Consider the following 18,395-nt stretch of genomic DNA (forward strand, 5'->3'; position numbering starts at 1 on the left):
TGTTGAACTAAAATTATGCTATTTTATGGAATTTGAGAGGTAAGTGAAATTTATAGTCTTTGAAATTTCATATCGATTGTGGATAGAGTGAGTGAGTAATTTATATGAAAATAAATATTTTATTAAAATTATCATAATTTTAACAGATATTTATTACCATCACTAAATTATTTATTTGTCCAATATTTACATAAAAATAAAATGGAACTCGAGTGAAAATGTGAGAGGGTCTTAAGTTTAGTGTGGCTTGTGAGTCGAGATTTGCAAGTCAATTGGGCATGCCCTATTAGCTGGTCATTCAGGATTCTACATCAGTTATGAATAGAGTGTGCGAATAATTTATATGGAAATAAGAACTCTTTTAAAATTAGTATGATTTAAAAAAAAAAAAAAGAAAAGAAAAGTGAAACTTGCAGGTTTTTTGAGCTTTTAGAAGCCATTGTTCACAGTTAGTTCAAATTCTAGTGCCAGACCCAGCTATTCTCAAGTGATGAAGCTCATTTCTATTAGAAGGTTGGACTTTTCATGTTAAGAAAATTAGAGAGAAGTAAGCTAACTCCTGGCAGTAGGAGTGAATGAAAGGAATAACACATAAAAGGGTACAGCATTACAGTTGGTGTATTTCTCCTTTCTACAAGTCCCATATCGAATAAATAGAAATTAGAGATGAGCAAGAGTATCATAAAATTGTGAGCATTATAACGATCAAAAGCACGTGGCCTTGCAGCAAGCACAAAGCGAGCTATTCTTTCGCCTTTTACTAAAGAATATCGTGTGCTTGCTGTTGAAAACGGCATATGTTAATATTTTGAGGGTGCACTTCACGCAGAGTGCCCACAAACCAGTTATCATTTTTAATAATCTGATTTTAGTTATTTATTATTATTATTGTCTTATTGTAGTGGGGATATTTATAGGCATATAATTAGATTTGGATAATATTGAAAAATAATATTTGTGTTGGATAGTCATTATTTAAATATGTTTATATAATTAATTAGTTAAATATAAAATATATATTTTTATAATAATATTTATAAATTTTTATATATTATATTTTAAATAAATAAAATTTAAATATTAAAATTATTAAAATTTTAAAATATAAATTATTTATAAAAATATTTTTTTATATAAGTTATTAATTAAAATATATAAAATTACATGAAATTATATATTTTTAGGCTAATAATAATTAGATTTGTGGCGAGTTCAAATAATTGAAAATAAATTTTAATCGAATTTAAAATGAATTTGAGTATTAAAAATATTATTAAATTTGGATTTTAGATGATATAATTTTCACGAATATCCTATTATCATTCATTAATTTTTCTTATTATTAGTTTTTCTTATTATTAGTTTGCCAAGTTTTATTAGATTTTGATTTCTGTTATAAAGCAATAATAATAATGATAATAATATTTAAGAAATAATTTATTTTTAAAATTAGCATTCATTGTGATTTTAAAAGAAAGTAAAGTAGGAAGATCACTTGCAGGTATCAAATTAAAATCGATTAAAATTGAATTAAATTAAAATCGATCAATTTGATTATGAATCAAATTAAATATTTTTAAGAAAACAAAAAAAATCAACGGCTATATATAATTAAAATTAGAATCAATGAAACTGTTAAGGGTTGATTTCAATTTTCTTTAAACCTTGAATTGGAACCAATTATTCATGTCCCAAATCAAACTAAAACCAGCCTGTGATCAACCTTAGACAATAGTGATAAGATAATAATCAGTAATGACAGTGGTGATGCAGATCATACCACCGGCGATCATGAATAGTGGGAGTGGTAATAAGATAAAAGCAAAAGGCATGAATATTAATGGGTAAATAGCTTACTTTCTGGCTCAATTTTGTGAATGTTTCATAAAAATTATTAAATTTTAATTTTTTAATAAAATTAAGTGAATTTTATTTTAATTTTATAAAAATTATTATAATTAAAAATTAAAAATTTTTAAATTTATATGTTGACCAGATAATTTTATAGATAAAATTATTTTATTTTATTTTATTAATTTCTTAAAAAAAATGTATAAAATATATTCAATTATCTATTTACTGTCAAATACATTCTTTTTTTATTTTTTTTCTCTATTAATAGTCACTAATTAAAAAATTTTATTTTTAAAATAATTAACAAATTAATAGATTAATTTAAAAATTTTAATTTTCAATCACAATAATTTTTATGAAATTAGATTAAAATTTTTATAAATTTTATAAAAAAAATTAAAATTTAATAACTTTTATGAAAAATACTCATAAAATTAAGTAATTTCGTGTAATAATTATCCAATATTAATGAGAGAGATTAAATTACTTCGAATTATTAATTTTTATTAAAAATATTATTTTAAAAAAGTAATTTCTTATTTTATGTAATTATTTTAAAATTTTAATACTGTAAATAAATAATATTTTTATTTAAAAAAAAATTTTAGCGGTCAATCAAACTCTACCTAAAAATATTCTAACTAATTTTTGGCCCTATTGCTATTTGCTTTTTTTTTTTTTTAACTAGTTGACGATCTAGTAATTCAGTTGTCCTTTTGGGGCGAAACAATTGAAACGACGTAGCATTTGGGTCGAATGCAAGCCAAAACGGTGCGGTTCATTGGGACGAACTTGCAACGAGCAAACAATCTGTTTTGGTTTAGAGTTTCACTTCCTTTCCGGATTGGAGGCATCTCTGTCCAAAATTCTCTGCGACTTTGAGATGGTACATGCTAATTGCCAGTTTGCCACCATTTTCATTCTGTGATTTTTCGTTTTTGTTTCTTTCTTGGTTCTCGAGAAATAATGACGACATTCTTTGAATTAATATTTTCATGCTTCGTTTATACATCTTTAAAAAAAGACCTGTACCTTTTGATTTGATTCCGCTGCGTGGATACTTTTGTTCTCTTGGATGCCAAACCCGTCGGAACTGCTATTTATTTTCTTTTGTTGCATATTCTCGGAAATCAAACGGGAGGATGTGGTTCATGCATAGCAGATTCTCTAAATTTGCAGAAGGATCTTTGCATTATCTTTAGATTTATTTATTTATTTGTTTTAAACGAAGCTTGGGCTTTTTGGCTTATGTTCAATAACAGGGAGAAGCAATGAGTACATACATTATGACTTTCTCGAAGTTTTAATAGCCAAAATATGGCTGCAATTAAAATCGTGGTTTTAGCTTTAATTGTGGGCTGCAAGGGGGAAAGCAATGGCTTTACGTTGTTTGGGTTGTGATTATTGAAGGAGTTGTGAGTTTTGCTCTCATTAAAAAAGTTTAGATTGTAGGCTTTTCTGAAAAGGACAGACATTGGGTATGTATGGATCATTTGGTTATTAGGAGAAGTAATAGCATTGTTGATTTGGAAATTGGTGGGAGTTCCAGCGAAGATAATGTGGTTAAAGGGCTGGGTTCAAGTGGTGAAAAGGCCAAGAGGCTCGATAGACTAAGGAGTGAATCTCCTAGTACCATTGGAATGACTAGGGGTGGTGATGGGTCAAGTTCAAGTGAGGATACATTGAGTTATATTGAAAATTTGGAGATGCTTGTATGTGAGAAAGGGGAAATGGCGAAAATTAGTGCAGAGAATGGATTGGTGAAGGAGAAAAGGAAAAAGAGGAGTGCTAAACCACCCCTGCCCCCTAAGGGTCCATCATTGCATGGGGCAGCTGATATGAAGTTGCTTAGAGAAATGTCTGAGCTTACAAGGCTGAAGCATGCAAGAGTTAAACGAATGAAGGCACTGAAGAAGAAGAGGACAGAGAAGGGATCATGTTCAAGCAGTAACATTTTCTCGATCGTCGTTACCATTGTCTTCTTCTACGTGATAATTTTCCAAGGTAACTTTCTCTCTCAATTGTACTTACTGTGTTACTAACAGAGGAGAAGAGTCAGTAAGCCTGAAGATGCTGAAATCCAAGAAGAATTTGGTTGTCTTTATTTGCTATTCTTTATTGATCAATTAAAAGTCCTATAGATGTTTGTTAGGACTTCAGTCATGCGATTCAAGTTTTAATGTGTATGCTTATTGTCAATATTCAGGTTTCTTGGGTTCTCGTGCATGATGCCTTATGGAAGTGCACATCTTTTAAAATGCAATGCATAGGTAATCTTTCCTTCATATTTTCTTTCTTGCTTTTTCATTCATTTTTTCGCTCTAGTTTTATACTATTGCAAAGATTCCATGTTTGCAATTCTATTGTATTTTGGGCATTGTTTCTTTCTTGTAACTGAAACAGTTGGACCTCGCTCAAGTACAGTGCTGCTGCCTTTAAAAAAAGTGTCATTATTTCTGACCATTAATTTTTGGATTGGAGTAAGATTTTGGTGCTTTCTTCATGTAGTGTAACGTGGACCTGTTCCAATACTCTTTAGGAAGGAGAACTCCTTAACGACTAAATTTTGGCTTGAAGTAGATCCTTCCAGTGCAATTGGCACATTATTTTTCAAACAATCTTAGTTGGGATGGAGATTTTGTTGGGTTCGTAGTTGATTCAGGGAACATTTCTGTGAATGCTTTTATGCACAAAATTTTCTGAACACTGATGAACTGTGTGTTGGAGAGTCAGTCAACTGTTCAATTTCTGTTTTTCCCTTCTTAAACTGGTAAATGGAAATTAAATTGTTGTTCTTCTTTTGGATTTTGACATCAAAATGTGCGGAACCTCTTTTGGATTTTGACAAAATTAAAATGTTAGTCAACAAATTAAACATATCACGCATTAATACAAAAATGTTCAAAAAATTTGAAAAAAGTGTTGCAACTACAATTGTGAAACCACAGAACGACAAACAAATGTCAATCAGCTATGGTTTGCTGCCAAAAAAAAAAAAAAATCTTCTAATCCTCAAAGAACTAGCAAACTCGAGAGAACTATTTTGTTTTCACAAGGTCATCTCTAGGCCTCCAGAGACCCACCCTATACTTGTGGGCATAGTTCAATATCAGCTTCCTCTGCAAAACCCAAATCTGATGTCAATCAGTTATGTTATACAATGTGCAGATACATGTTAAAAAATGACTACACAAAATTTTCATGCATGCTCTTCCATCTATGACAAAAGCAAGTGAACAGAAAGTAGGGGCAAGAACTTGATCTTGAACTCATAGGAACCACCGCTAGAAGTATGGTATCTTCAACTTTGATTAAAGTAAATTCACAAGTCACAAATGACATGAGAAAATTACTGGAGAGTTGCATATCCTATGCTGCTCTACCTGTGGACAATGTAATTATGCAAAGGAAAGATGAGCCATTAATCTTGTTATTCAATTTCATTTAATGCCATAAAATATTAGGAAAGAAATATTTTTCATTCACCTTTCTCCTTGCAGCTTATGGATAAGAGATATTTTGACACTAATCTAAAAGATAACATGCATTAGACAATCAACATGATCAACTGAGGCCACAAGAAGACAACAAAAATCATTTTGGCTGCAATCAGCAATGCGGATAGTACAATTTCTGGAGTAAGAAGCAACATCTAGTACAATTTCTGGAGTAAGAAGCAACATCCTTAAGAAGGTGAACCAAACGATACATAGAATTTTTAATTGAAATTCACCATGGCAATCCTCATTCCCCAATTTCGAGAACTTCAGATCAATAAAAAGAAAAAAAAAATGATAAACCATAACTGACATATACCAAACAGATACAGATGCCCCCATATATACACTAAAGGATGCAGAGAGTGGAGAGTGATTACATGTTGGCAAGGAATGCCCATCTTCTTGAGCTTCAAGGTTCGTGTAACAAGAAGTTTCTGGAAGTCACCAATCTCAGATTCAAGCTTGGCTGTATGAGCTTCAACTCCTTTCCCTATTCCATTCAGAAACTCGGGAATTCCAACCTTCACTGCAAGAACAATAATACACTCTCACACACATTTCTAATGTTCTCATTCATCAAAAACAACAAATATTCTGCTTAAAAGCAAAAAAGCAACAGAATAAATTCAATTTTCCAGGCATGATGAAGTAAAACATCCACTTTAAGGATGATTCTCTCAAAACGTGTAAACTTTTTCTTCAAGCAGTTCTTCACTTTCCCATTTTTCAAGAAAAATACAGAGACAATAAAATGAGAACAAATTAAAAACCCAACCTCCTAAGGTAGCTATTTACAGCTATTTGTGCCGGTTAAGCTCACAACGTAAACTACACAAGCTACAAAACCCAACAAAATATCGATTCCCAATTAGAGAGACCAAAAAGGATTGGAAATCAAATCAAACTCAAGAAAGTGTACGCGAAGAAATTGTTACCGATGTAAGCTGGAGATTTGGAGAAGAATCTGGAGAAACCAGGCGTTGAATTTGTTTGTGGGAGTGAAACTATCCTTGTGTTAGTGATTATTTGCCTCCACGCCATCTTCGAAACTCTCTGTCTCTGTATGTAGGATCGCGCATAGAGAATAATAAAACCCTTCTCGGGCTGTTCATAGCTGAAAGCAGCTTGTGGGGCTTTAGCAATGATTTTATGAGACCGGTTCCAGTTCCGGTTCAGCCGGCCTTTTATTTTCTTAAAATTTTGGATGAATTTCACACCATGGTTCATGAACTTTGAGATTCATATCAATATAGCATATAAATTTTAAATTTTAACTTAAAACCTTCTAAATTTTAATAAAAATAACTTTAAATTGTATGTGTTTAATGGTAAAATGATGATATATCACATCCAAATAAGATTAAAAATTTTCTATTCCTTTTCATTCTCTTTCGCTATGTATCACCGTCACTCTCTCTCAGCTCTATTTTATTTCTCTCTCTTGCATTCAAGGTCTTCTTCATCCTCCCAACTATTCATTCTCTTGGCTCCTTCTTCTTCCTTGCTTGCGGCTTTGAAACTCATCCACTTCTATCTTTAGTAATTGTATTATAAAATTATCTAGATCTAAGTTACTCTAACCTATTCATCCGCTTAACTTTTATGTCTTCATCAATTTTAGTTTTTTTATGTATAGAATAGGACAACATACACTTGTTAAAAAAATTAATTTCATAAAATATGCAATATGCATCAAATTTTGGGTAGTGACTTCTTTTACCAACACAATTATTATCATATTCTTTCTCAAGTTTTATTGGCTTCTACTAGACAGGTTTCTTCCACAAACCAGAACACCCGGCCCATCAGATTTAAATTAATTTATTTTTCTTCTCTTTTTCATTCTTAGTTTTGTGTGTATGTATATAATTTCAAAATTAATTAACAAAAAAAATAACTTTAACAAAAAATTATTTTCTTTTTTTTTTTCTTAATTAGGGTTTATTGGAAGGTTTTTTTTTTTCTTTTCTTTCCTTATAAGAGATGTATGAAGTGAGAGAGAAGAAGCCCATGGGAATAATACTTTCCTTTTTATTTTCCTTTTTTTATGCCACTTTTTAGCATTTGATACGAGACCAAGATGATTGAAGGCTATGGAAAGTATGGAAGGTGATTCAAGATAAGAGAATGTCACATTGAATGAGCAAAGACTTTTTTTCTATTTTTTAAGAAAATTTTGGAATTTTTGTTTATAGATTTTGAGAGAATTTTGTTTGTAATTTTTCTATTCTACTTCTTTTATTTTTTTTTTTCTTATTTCCATAAATGATGTCTTATTTTATTGCCACTTTTTTTTCTCTTTGGGTGGATGGCAAAAGCAGTAACATGATCCTGCTCCTTTAACAAACCATAATTCTAGTATGGTATTCTTAGCAGCTTGAAGCATTTCCAAACACTAGAGTCTTCACATCCCTAAGAAGTAAAAGAAATTGTTAAATAGATAATGGATGAAGTTCTCTTCAAAGCTGTGAGAGAGAATGTTGAAGGAGTCGAGAGGATGAAGAAGGTACTGAATGCAAGAGAGAAAAACAAAATAAAATTGAGAGAGAATGTGAGGGAATACATAGCGGAGGAGAAAGAAGAGAGAGAGAAAATTTTTAATCCCATTTTACCTTTAAACTGACTGTTGCAGGTTACAAGGAGTTTAAAGTTATCTCCATTATAATTTGGGAGGTTTTAAGTAAAAATTTAAAATTTATATACCATGCTGTTATTAATCTTAAAATTCATGTACCATGAGTGAAATTTACTATAAAATTTTTGTTTTTGGCTCTATTTGCAAATATCAATGTAAGTCGTTTTATTAAATATTAGTTATTAGTAATTAGCTGGTAAAAATAGTTATTAAATTAGCATGTAAAAGTAGTGATATAAACACTCTTTCAACCTACTATGAGTATAAATATTGAATTAGGAGTATAAATAAAAGAGATAATGGTTAAAACATGAAACACTCTAAACTATTGCGCAATAGAGCATTTGTCAAAAATAATAATATAAATATTATGTTTAATTAAAATAATTTTCACTAAATTTTATGAATTGGTTTGACAAAGTTTTAAATTTTAATTGCAGAAATTCAATTCCATGAAATTTGGCAATAACTTAGAATAGCATCCTTCCCTTGCTGCAGAGGATCCTAGTGGTGCCTTATATGGTTGTTACTGGCCTATTGCTTGTGATCTTATAAAGGTGAAGTTTTCTTTTTGGCAAAAAGCCATTAATCAAATAGTCATATAAACTCTCCTCAAATTTTTTGGATCATTTAAACATTTAACATTAAAAAAAAAAACCATTATGAGCGCATGATTTTTTACGTAAAAACAACTGCATCCCATTAATCCCTAATAAGAAACATAATGAAACACAAAATAATCTACCCCAAATTCATAATAAACTCTTTCTTCTTGAAACACATCGAGGAAAAGGAAATTTTCAAAGGCTATTGTAACACCCTCCCTATAGCAATTCCGTACATTTTACTGTTCCGGTGACCGGTGTCGGTCCGGACAGCTAGAACGTCTGGAAAAATATTTAAACTAAAGTGAGGAACCATAATTAACTCAAATATTAATAAGAAAAATTTAGGAAAAATTTTAGAAATAAAATACAACCAAGTTAAATGAGCCGGTGTCCTAGCGATGGGTAAACCAGTGGGAAGTTGCAGTTCTCGCAACTAGGAACCCTAGACCCAGGGAAAAATTCATAAAATAATTTTTGAGACTCCAGAGAAGGGTCATTGAGGTTTCTATGGCATTAGAATGCCAAGAAAAGGTTTAGAAAAATTTTTAAATCGGTACAGACAATTTTAGTCTGTTAAGCCAAACAGAGGGCATTTTGGTCATTTCATTTTCAAAGATGATTTTTGGCCGACTTGTCCAGTTAAGTAAATAATTATTATGACATAAAATATAAATAAATATTACTAAAAATTAAATTGAAATTTAGTAGACAAAAAAAGAAAAGAAAATTAAAGAATTAAAATTATGACATTATTATGATGTCATTAAAAATCCTCCCACCCAATCAAACTTTGACACATGGCATTAACTTATTTAAAATGACTTAATGGGCAGAAAAAAAGAAAGAAAAATTAGTTGCTTCTTCAACCTTTGAGGCAGCCAAAAACGTGGAGAGAGAGAGAGAGGAAGGAAAACTCCATTAAAGCTCACCCAAGCTCCCAACCTCACCAAATCTCACTCCAAAACCCTAGCCTTCTTCACAAAAAATTAACCTAGAACCTTGAGGAAGCTTTGGGCAACAAAAAGAAAGAAAAATCAAGAAGTTTTCTAAGCTAGGGAAACTCTCCAACAAAGGTTAGTGTCAATTAATTCTTTAAACTTGTATATGCATCATTAGGAGTATGAATTGATCCATTGATTGTATGTGTTTGAAAAATTGAAATGGTAGAGCTAGGGTTTGGACCCAAAATTGAGATGTTGATCATGTAATGGTGAAAGTAAGTTTTAATGGTCAATTAATGACCATTTGGTTATGTGTGAATGAGGAATGAAGTGGTTTATGTAGTGGGAAATGAAGTTGGTGTGGCTGCCCTTGGTGACCTGCAGGGCTGGGCATGAGTCCAGCAGGTTTGGGCAGCAATAACTTGAATTGTAGAGGTTTAATTGGTGCAAGGACAATTGGACATGAAACTAGACACATAATGGCACAACTTTGGTGAAGAAACCATGTCCAGAAACCAAACCAAGTTGACCAAAAGCTTGCCCTAATCCGGGTGACTTGCATTCTGCCTGGGCAAAATGATCAAATGAACAGTGTTTGGTCATTTAGCCATAACTCAGTGTAGAAAGGTTCAATTGACCTGAAATTTTACCAACAACAAGCTGAGATATAGATCTACAACTTTCATGAAGAAATCTAACTCAAATTATGACCAGAACATATTCAAAAAGTGAGTTACAGTCACTGTTCCAAGTACTGTAGATTTTGTCAGTCCAGAAAATTCTGGAAAAAATTACAATCCTGCCAGTTGTGGTTTTTGGGCCATAACTTGAGCTACAAAACTCCAAATGGAGTGATTCAAAAAAGGAAATATAACTAGACAAAATAAGGAACAACTTTCATGTTGATCATTTTGCCAAATTCCCACTGTAAAAATGACTAATAGAATAGTAAACACAAAGCTTGAAATCTGAAAATTTTGAACAATTAACATTAAGCTTAGAAATGGTATAGGCAACCAATACCAACAATTTTAGAATGCAAAATGTGGTATATTGGGAGTATTAGAACCAATGTACCTATTGTCTATGCAAAAGTCAACATTTTAGTTGACTAATGAAATGAATAGTAACACCTAAACTTAAATTTCAAGAATTGTAAAGTTTAAAAGTGTAACATGCCCTAGTACACCTAGCAAGATTGGTTTGGATAGGTTGTCATGTCAATAGGGTTTAGTTAGCAGTACTGCACATGGCATTATGCCATTCTGTGATTTTATGGCTTTTAGCCATTCTGACATTGTGTTGATACTTGGCCTTGTGCCTAATATTTATTACAACTCATTAGCTGTTCTGTTGTACACCGGGAGATACATATGTGACCGATGGTGTGACGGCCTGAGGTACTTGATACCCAGTGCCAGTTTACCCGTTTATCCAGTCCAGTCATCCAGTATAGGTTATTTGGGCAACTAAAAATGGAAGTGGATAAATTTAATGAAATTATGAATATAACAAATACAAAATAAATAAGATTGCCAATACTGATCGAAAAATTGTCTGCATAAGACATCAAAACATGCACTACATATTTATTTTCTAATATTTCTTTTTATTGTATTATTGGCACCACTAAGCATTATTGCTTAGCGCGTTGCTTTTTGCCATGCGTAGGTTCTGGAGAGACCAACCGAGAGCCCAGTAGACCACAGACTGGGTGAGACCATCTGCAGCTCTGCATAGTGTCTGTGTCACCTCACCGACGTCAGTGCATTGTTAGGACACTAGGTTTCATTTTAGGTATTTTGTAATTAACTTTTATTTTCTCATATGTAATTGAAACTTATGTAATGTATTTTGGTATTAATGTAAATAGTGGAAATTGTGTTTATGAATGAAAAAGTGAATATTTATTTATGACTTTTATATGATTATCATATGAGATGAATGATTGAGAAATAGAAATATTGTTGAAAAACATATTGAGATTTTGTTGATGAAATGGAGTTTGGGATTGATTGAAAATATTGGAAGTGTTTTTCACAGGTTCCGAAAAACTGTTTTCTCCATTTTTAGCCGGTACTCTGCCGGATTTTCTATAAAATTTGCGGAAACTCAAATAAATTTATGATTTCAATAAATGACTGAAATGAATTACATTTCACAAATTGTACTTCATTACTATGAAAAGAAATAAATAAATTAGGAAGAATAAAAATGATTGAATTAAAATAGGGTATTCCGGTACACTGCGTGGCATATCTTGCTCGGCTACACTGTAGACGGGTAAGGGGTGTCACAGCTATAATTCAACATCAGTTGCATTAATATATGCCTTAGCCGAATGTTTTAAAGGAGAACACAAACTCATTCAGCCATGGAAGATGGACTATCCACTCAAACAAGCTCAAACACAACAAACCATTCTCAAGTAACTCAACTTTCACCAAGATAGACAACTCTTTAGAACAAAGAAAACCTTCATTAACTTAGGAAATCAAAAAAATACAAATTACAAGATGTCAATGGCACTTGAAACATAATAGCAATTTGTGCTAGAGTTTCTCAAGTGTATACCTAAGATATTACAAGTGACAAACCTATAATAAATATAAGTTCTAGGTGGAGCTTAGCAAAGAACATAACCTCACAAATGGAGTTTGGCCTAAGCCTTACAAGAGCTCTAGCAATGGAGTATGTTTCTCTCTATTTTTCTATTCTGAAAATTCTAAGTCTAAAACTGAAAAAAAGAAGATGGACATTAAATGAGGAGGGTGGACAGCCAAGACTTAGAAAATCCCATGGTCCATGCTTGGCTTGGATAATACCCTATACTTAGGGATGGCAACGGGTTGGGTTTTTGCGAGTACCCGATCCAACCAAATCCTAAAATGACGGGTTTAGATAATATATAATCGGATTTGGGACGGGTTTGGGTTTGAAATTTAATACCCGTGATGGGTTTTGATTGGGTTTGGGTTTTATATGTTGGGTATCCGTTACCCAAACCCGTTTATATAAATATTTAATTAAATATAAAATATATGTTTTTTTTAATAATATTTATAAATTTTTATATATTTTATTTTATATAAAATAAAATTGAAATATTTTGTGAAATTATTAAATTTTTAAAATATAAATTATTAATAAAAATAATTTTTTTATATAGATTATTAATTAAATATATAAAATTAAACGGGTTCGGGTATTTTTTGGATAATAACAATCGGGTTTGGGACGGGTTCGAGTAATTGAAAATAAATTTTAATCAAGTTTGAGATAAGTTCGTGTTTTGAGAATATTAATCGGGTTCGGATTCGAGTAGGATGATTTTCGCGAGTACCCTACCCGTTGTCATCCCTACCTATACCTAACTATAAAAGTTTGAAATACATTTCTATAAAAAGTGTCCCTTCCAAATCAGATTACAAAACCCAAAAATTATTTTTTGTTTTGTAGTTAGATTTGGGAACTTAACTTTTACTAAAAATACAAAAGTAATGGACAAAGATCAACACCAACAATTCTGCATAATGGTTAACAAGGTGACATGAAAGACTCTCCAAGGCTGCCATCTAAGTGTCCAAGTCACCACTACCTTGGCTACCACCTTATCTAGGTTGCCACATCAGCTCCTACTTGGCATGCCGCATGGCATGCCAACTTGGCACTCTCCCGAATGGCCTCCAATGCATTCGGCTATATGTGGACCACTATGGACTTGTATGTTCATCATTGTGAAGCATGCTTCTTGGCTTGGACTCCCCTTAGTTGAATTGTTCATAGTGTCTTCTTCTTCCTTAGCCGAATGGTCAATCACCATGGCTTGCAATGTTTTGGCTCTAGCTCTTGTGATGGCTTCTTTAAATTCTAGTACCTCAATGTTCACCATGATGTCCTCATCATGCATGAACAGTACACCGATTTGAAAGAAGTCTTCTGTTATTGGCAGCTACTGCCCAAAGGTGGCATAATCTCAATGCAAGTTGAGTGATAGATCTTCGCTCTGCAGGATTAGAAAATTCCACATTAATAGCCTCTTGAATTGTAGACAAGAATTATCTTCTTGCTTTAGAGAGGATAAAGTACTCTGGTTCATGAATTGTGCTCAAGTCCACTACATGCTGCAACCAAGGGATTATGGAGTTTGTAAATTTTCGTTATAAGATGTAAGATGCCAAACTGCAAAGAATGTCACTGACAGTTTTGTGGGACAAACTTTCCAATACAAGACCAGTTCTATCAAGAGCCAGTTTTGTGGGACAAACTTTCCAATACAAGACCAGTTCTTTCAAGAAGCTTAATGAGAATAAGTTCATCAACAGAACAAAGAGTTTCGGCATATGCAGAGTCAAGGTCCCCTTTGTATATAAATCCTTTTAACACGTTGCCACAGACAATTATTGTTCTCTGGACCATTTTCTCTTGCGTTGGCACTTGAAATTGAAGTAGGGACAGTATCAACTTTTCCTATACAATTCATATTCAATGCTCCATGTCCATAGCTTTTCTGCATGTCCTTCATCGTGGCATTACTACTAGTCTTTAAAGAATCAAGACTTCTACAATCTCTTATCTTGTCTTCAAAGCTTCTTCCCACACAGAGAAAGAGACTAGCAGCTATAATAATGGAAATGGAGTAGTTGTTAACATCCGTCGATCATGTGATGGGCACATGATAATCTTTTAGACTTTTTTGCACTGTTTTATATTAATTTTGGGTTTTTTATACTTTCTTTTGAATGTTAAGGCTTTAAATGATCCAAAATTTTAAGGAGGGTTTAAATGATTACTTGGCTATTTAGAGGGACTTAAAATGGCCTTTTGCCTTCCTTTTTCGTTTAACTTCGATTAGGTGATGTCAATGTCATGAATAAATACCACCGAGCATGGTAGCCTGGTGGTTAATCTGGTGAGACGGTCCTGTCCCATCCTGATTTCGACTCCCCACACCAGCATTTGAAGACTAAATATTGTCTCTACTTAAAGGTTCCATTGGAAGTCGGCGGCGGGTTGTCTAGTGATTTATCTCACGAGGTGCCATCTCGAGTTCGGTGATAAGTCCCTCATTTGGGGAAGGGTTAAATCGAGGATGCCAATCGGTTACCCCGGGCCTCAGGCCTAAGGAGGCTATGATCGTCATATCCGGAGAGCCCTTAATTTTTGCTTTTCAAAAAAAAAATGTCATGAATAAATTTTTATACATCTAACACTATTTTGTCTTATTAACACCAATTATTCATTTAGATGTTTTTTAATTATTTAATCATTTTTATATTTAATAATTTAAATTTAAAATTTTATAATTTTAAAAACGGTTCAAGTACCAATAAATTAAAATTCATTCATATTTAATCTCTTTTCTTATTACAAAAAATAAAATAATATTTAGTTTGTAATTTTTTACAGTAAATTACTTGTTTATTTTTGAATTATGTCAAAACTAACACATATATGTTGACTGATTTTTAAAAATCAATGGTTTAGTTTATGTACATTGGCTCCATCAAATTGAAAGTCCATACATCCAATTTTTTGTTAATTTTCCTTTAATTATTTGAAAAAAGACCAAAATACTCTTAAGATAAATTATTTTTTATTTATTAGATTTTGTCAAAATTAACACATATATCCTGACTTTTCTAAAGTTAATAGTTTAATTATTGTATTTTGACTCTATCAATCTGAAAAGAAAATATACTATTTTCAAATATGAACAAAAGGATTTTCAATTTAATGAATCAAAATACAAAAATTAAACTATTGATTTTTAAAAATCGAGAGATATATGTCCACCTACGAAAAAATACTTTATATTTTTTATAAACATTTCTTTTAAATATCTTATATAATAGATGTGGCTTCGTTCTCTTTCATAACTTTTTCTATCATGTCAATCCAATTTGGATTTGAAGATTACACTGGAATTATCTGCATGAAACCTAACCAGGGATACACATAGCCCAAATGTTAAAAAAACAGGAAAGACACGTGTTTCATTCTAGTCATTATGATTACACTGAAATCATACTCTCTATCAGAAATATTTTTTTTCCAGATAAGTTCAGCTAAACTTCTTATCTGCTAGATTAGTCCCTCATTACCTGCCAGGAAAGTGTACTTGTCTTTCCTTGTCAAGGTGGTGCATTCAAACCCCAAGGCTTTGGCAATTTGTGCCCGTACATAATTAGCCACCTCAAACCTTGATTTACCTCCAGATTTACAGGTTAAAGAATCTGGTAACTTGTCAAGAATTTTGAGTGTGCAAGTAATGTAAGGATTCATCAGCAGTAAAACTGGGTCCAAGCATTTAAAACCACCTGCTGTAGTTGCATAGAACATGCTAACCTGAATATCTATGGCCATAGGAACTATATCATTGCTCTCCTCTGCGAATAAAGGACTAAATCTTAGCAGATAAGGTTCCCTAAAAGTAGTTCCTTCAGGACATATCACAAGGTCACCTTTGCGAAGTGGTTCTTTAATCATTTTGGAGTCTTTTTCTCTATTTCTGATTAATCGGACCGTCTCAATTGGTGCAAACCATTCAGAATACTTACTTAAGCTGTATGTGACTGCAGTGAGAGGTTTCATGACGGCAATTGAAGCATAGATTGGATCAAACAGTGTCTTATGGTTGCAAACATAGAGTTCACCATCTGATTTTTCTTTGCTGTGGAGTTGAGAAATAAAAGAATTTGGTTTTGACAGCGTGCCGCTCGTCCCAGTGAGGGATAGGATGGGAATAGACAATTTATAAGGTAACAGCAGCCCAAGAATGGTTCTGATAAGGAAGAGGATGAACCCAAATGGAATCCACATGAACATGGCTAAGATGGCTAGTGGAGTTGGCCTGAAAGCCAATCTTCCATCGTGGGAAATCAATGGTGTTGGATATTTCTTTCTTGGTAGGATGTGCCAATTCCTCTTCTCTTCTTCACTTACAAGGTAAATTGCCTGATACAGAACAAAATCATTGATTATATATTATGACACTATATGCTGACATAAAACAGAAAAAAAAGGCGGAACTTGGAACTTAGCTAGATTGAAAAGGACTAGATGACTAACCTTGCAATGACAGAAGAACTGCTGATTAAGAGACTTATTAAGGCAACCAAAAGCAATAACATCACTGTCCATTTTATAGTTTCCTGATATCTCATCAAAACAGGCCTTACTTGCCTTCTTTGCTTCCATTAACCCCACAAAATATCCACAAACCACCTTCAACTCTCTTCCAACAACTTCATCAGTCCCCAAGTAATATCTCAAAAACCCATCAACCATAACTCTAGGCAAATCACTAACTCCTATTTTTCTCCCACAAGCCATCACCATATCAAATCCCTCATAGCCAACATCCTCTAAAAAGAACTTGGGCAACACAGTTCTTCCAATTCTAAAACTCTCCACTTTGACTCCACCAAAACTTAGAAAAGCCATAACCTTCAATCCTTTTTCCTCACCAACCAAATAAACAAAAGGGTATAAAAGCAAAGAATAAGAGCTCTCAAAGGACCACCAGCTTCAAAGGCCACCAGATGAAGCAAGGGAACATAGAAGATGATTTTAATAGTGCCCCCTCCATATGAAACATCACTGTTTGGTTTAGAAGTAATTCTTCTTTATGTACAAGAAAAGGGTCATATGATTTGCTAGCCTTTCTTAGATGAGAAATTTTGTCCCATGTTTTTGTGATCATTATTTTGGACAAAAAGAAAAGAGCTTTAAAGTTGACTAGATTGCTAGCCATCTCTTGCCAATTTATTTTCCAATATGATGGGATTTATAGGCAAAGGCATGTTAGTTGTCAGAGAAATAATAAAAGAATTAACAATAGGAGAAATAACAGAAATGACACTAGGATATTCTCACTTGCTTCTCTTGAACAAAATCCTCATTCTGATTCCAAATGCTTCTCTTTCTAAAATTTTGCTTCTTTACCATTTTCCAAAACTTCACATGATACAAGAAATTAATGCTAACTTGAGGAGTTTTTATCCTATCAAAAGAATGATGTTAGGAAAAGATTTGTCATAGATGGAAAAGGAGTGTTTTAGGTCTTGACTTGGCTACATCACTTTAATTAAGAAGAAAATATAAAGTGAATTTAGTATTATGGTAAAAGTTAGGCAAACCAAATGGTTCATTGGTATTCATTTCTGGAATGCTCTTAAGCACCAATACTTAAAAAGAAGTTATAGATAACCAATGTAACATATAGGATTAGATTTCTATTTAATAGGTTCATTAAATACTCTTTTAATTTTCTAAATTTTTATAAGAGATCATTTTCAAAATGAAACCAAGACACTCTATTACCACATAAAAAAATATATCACTTCATATATCAGTTTCAAAATTATTGATATAAAATAGGGATGGCAATGTGAGTCACATATTTTTAAATTCTCAATTCAACCAAACCTTATTAGAATGAGTTTGAATAATATATAATTAGCAAGTAAGGATATAAGTATTGATAAGTAGGTTTCATTGAATTATTACTTTACCCATTAAAATTTTTAAAAATATTTTTTTATATTTAATAAATTTAGACTCGCTGAACTCATTACCCTAAACAACTAACTATTGTAAACTTTAAAAATAAAAATAAATGATGAAACTAAAAAAAAATTTAAAATCTATCTACTAAACTCTAAAAGATGCACCTCTCTCTTTTTCTCTCTAACTTTTTTTTTTTTTTTTTTTGTCTTTTCTCCTTCTCATACTCACAAAATCTCAGTTTCTCTTATTTCATCACTTTTTTTTTTTTCCTCATTCTCTACTAATTGACTTTGTATCTATTGATTTACTTGCTTGTGAAATTGACGTTGATATTATCTATTACAAC

General features: G+C 32.1%; 2 protein-coding genes, 1 non-coding gene and 1 pseudogene across 3 annotated transcripts; 2 read left to right on the forward strand and 2 right to left on the reverse strand.

Annotated features, from left to right (window-relative positions):
* Nucleotides 1–716: 716 nt before the first annotated feature.
* LOC131180380 (U5 spliceosomal RNA) lies at nt 717–835 on the forward strand. The gene has a single exon (XR_009149156.1). It is a non-coding gene; the product is annotated as a U5 spliceosomal RNA (small nuclear RNA).
* Nucleotides 836–3,338: 2,503 nt separating this feature from the next.
* Nucleotides 3,339–4,083, forward strand: LOC110644478 (uncharacterized). Its single transcript, XM_021797264.2, has 2 exons — nt 3,339–3,858; nt 4,061–4,083. The coding sequence occupies exons 1-2, from the start codon at nt 3,339–3,341 to the stop codon at nt 4,081–4,083; spliced, it is 543 nt and encodes a 180-aa protein (XP_021652956.2).
* A 592-nt stretch (nt 4,084–4,675) lies between these two features.
* LOC110644483 (uncharacterized) lies at nt 4,676–6,481 on the reverse strand. Its single transcript, XM_021797277.2, has 3 exons — nt 6,290–6,481; nt 5,732–5,880; nt 4,676–4,973 (listed from the first exon to the last, which is right to left on the reverse strand). The coding sequence occupies exons 1-3, from the start codon at nt 6,393–6,395 to the stop codon at nt 4,893–4,895; spliced, it is 336 nt and encodes a 111-aa protein (XP_021652969.2). The 5' UTR covers nt 6,396–6,481; the 3' UTR covers nt 4,676–4,892.
* Nucleotides 6,482–15,497: 9,016 nt separating this feature from the next.
* On the reverse strand, nt 15,498–17,294 carry LOC110668555 (probable glycerol-3-phosphate acyltransferase 2; annotated as a pseudogene).
* Between the last annotated feature and the right edge of the window lie 1,101 nt (nt 17,295–18,395).

This window comes from Hevea brasiliensis, chromosome 5 (assembly GCF_030052815.1).
Source record: "Hevea brasiliensis isolate MT/VB/25A 57/8 chromosome 5, ASM3005281v1, whole genome shotgun sequence".
NCBI classification, from domain to species: Eukaryota; Viridiplantae; Streptophyta; class Magnoliopsida; order Malpighiales; family Euphorbiaceae; genus Hevea; species Hevea brasiliensis.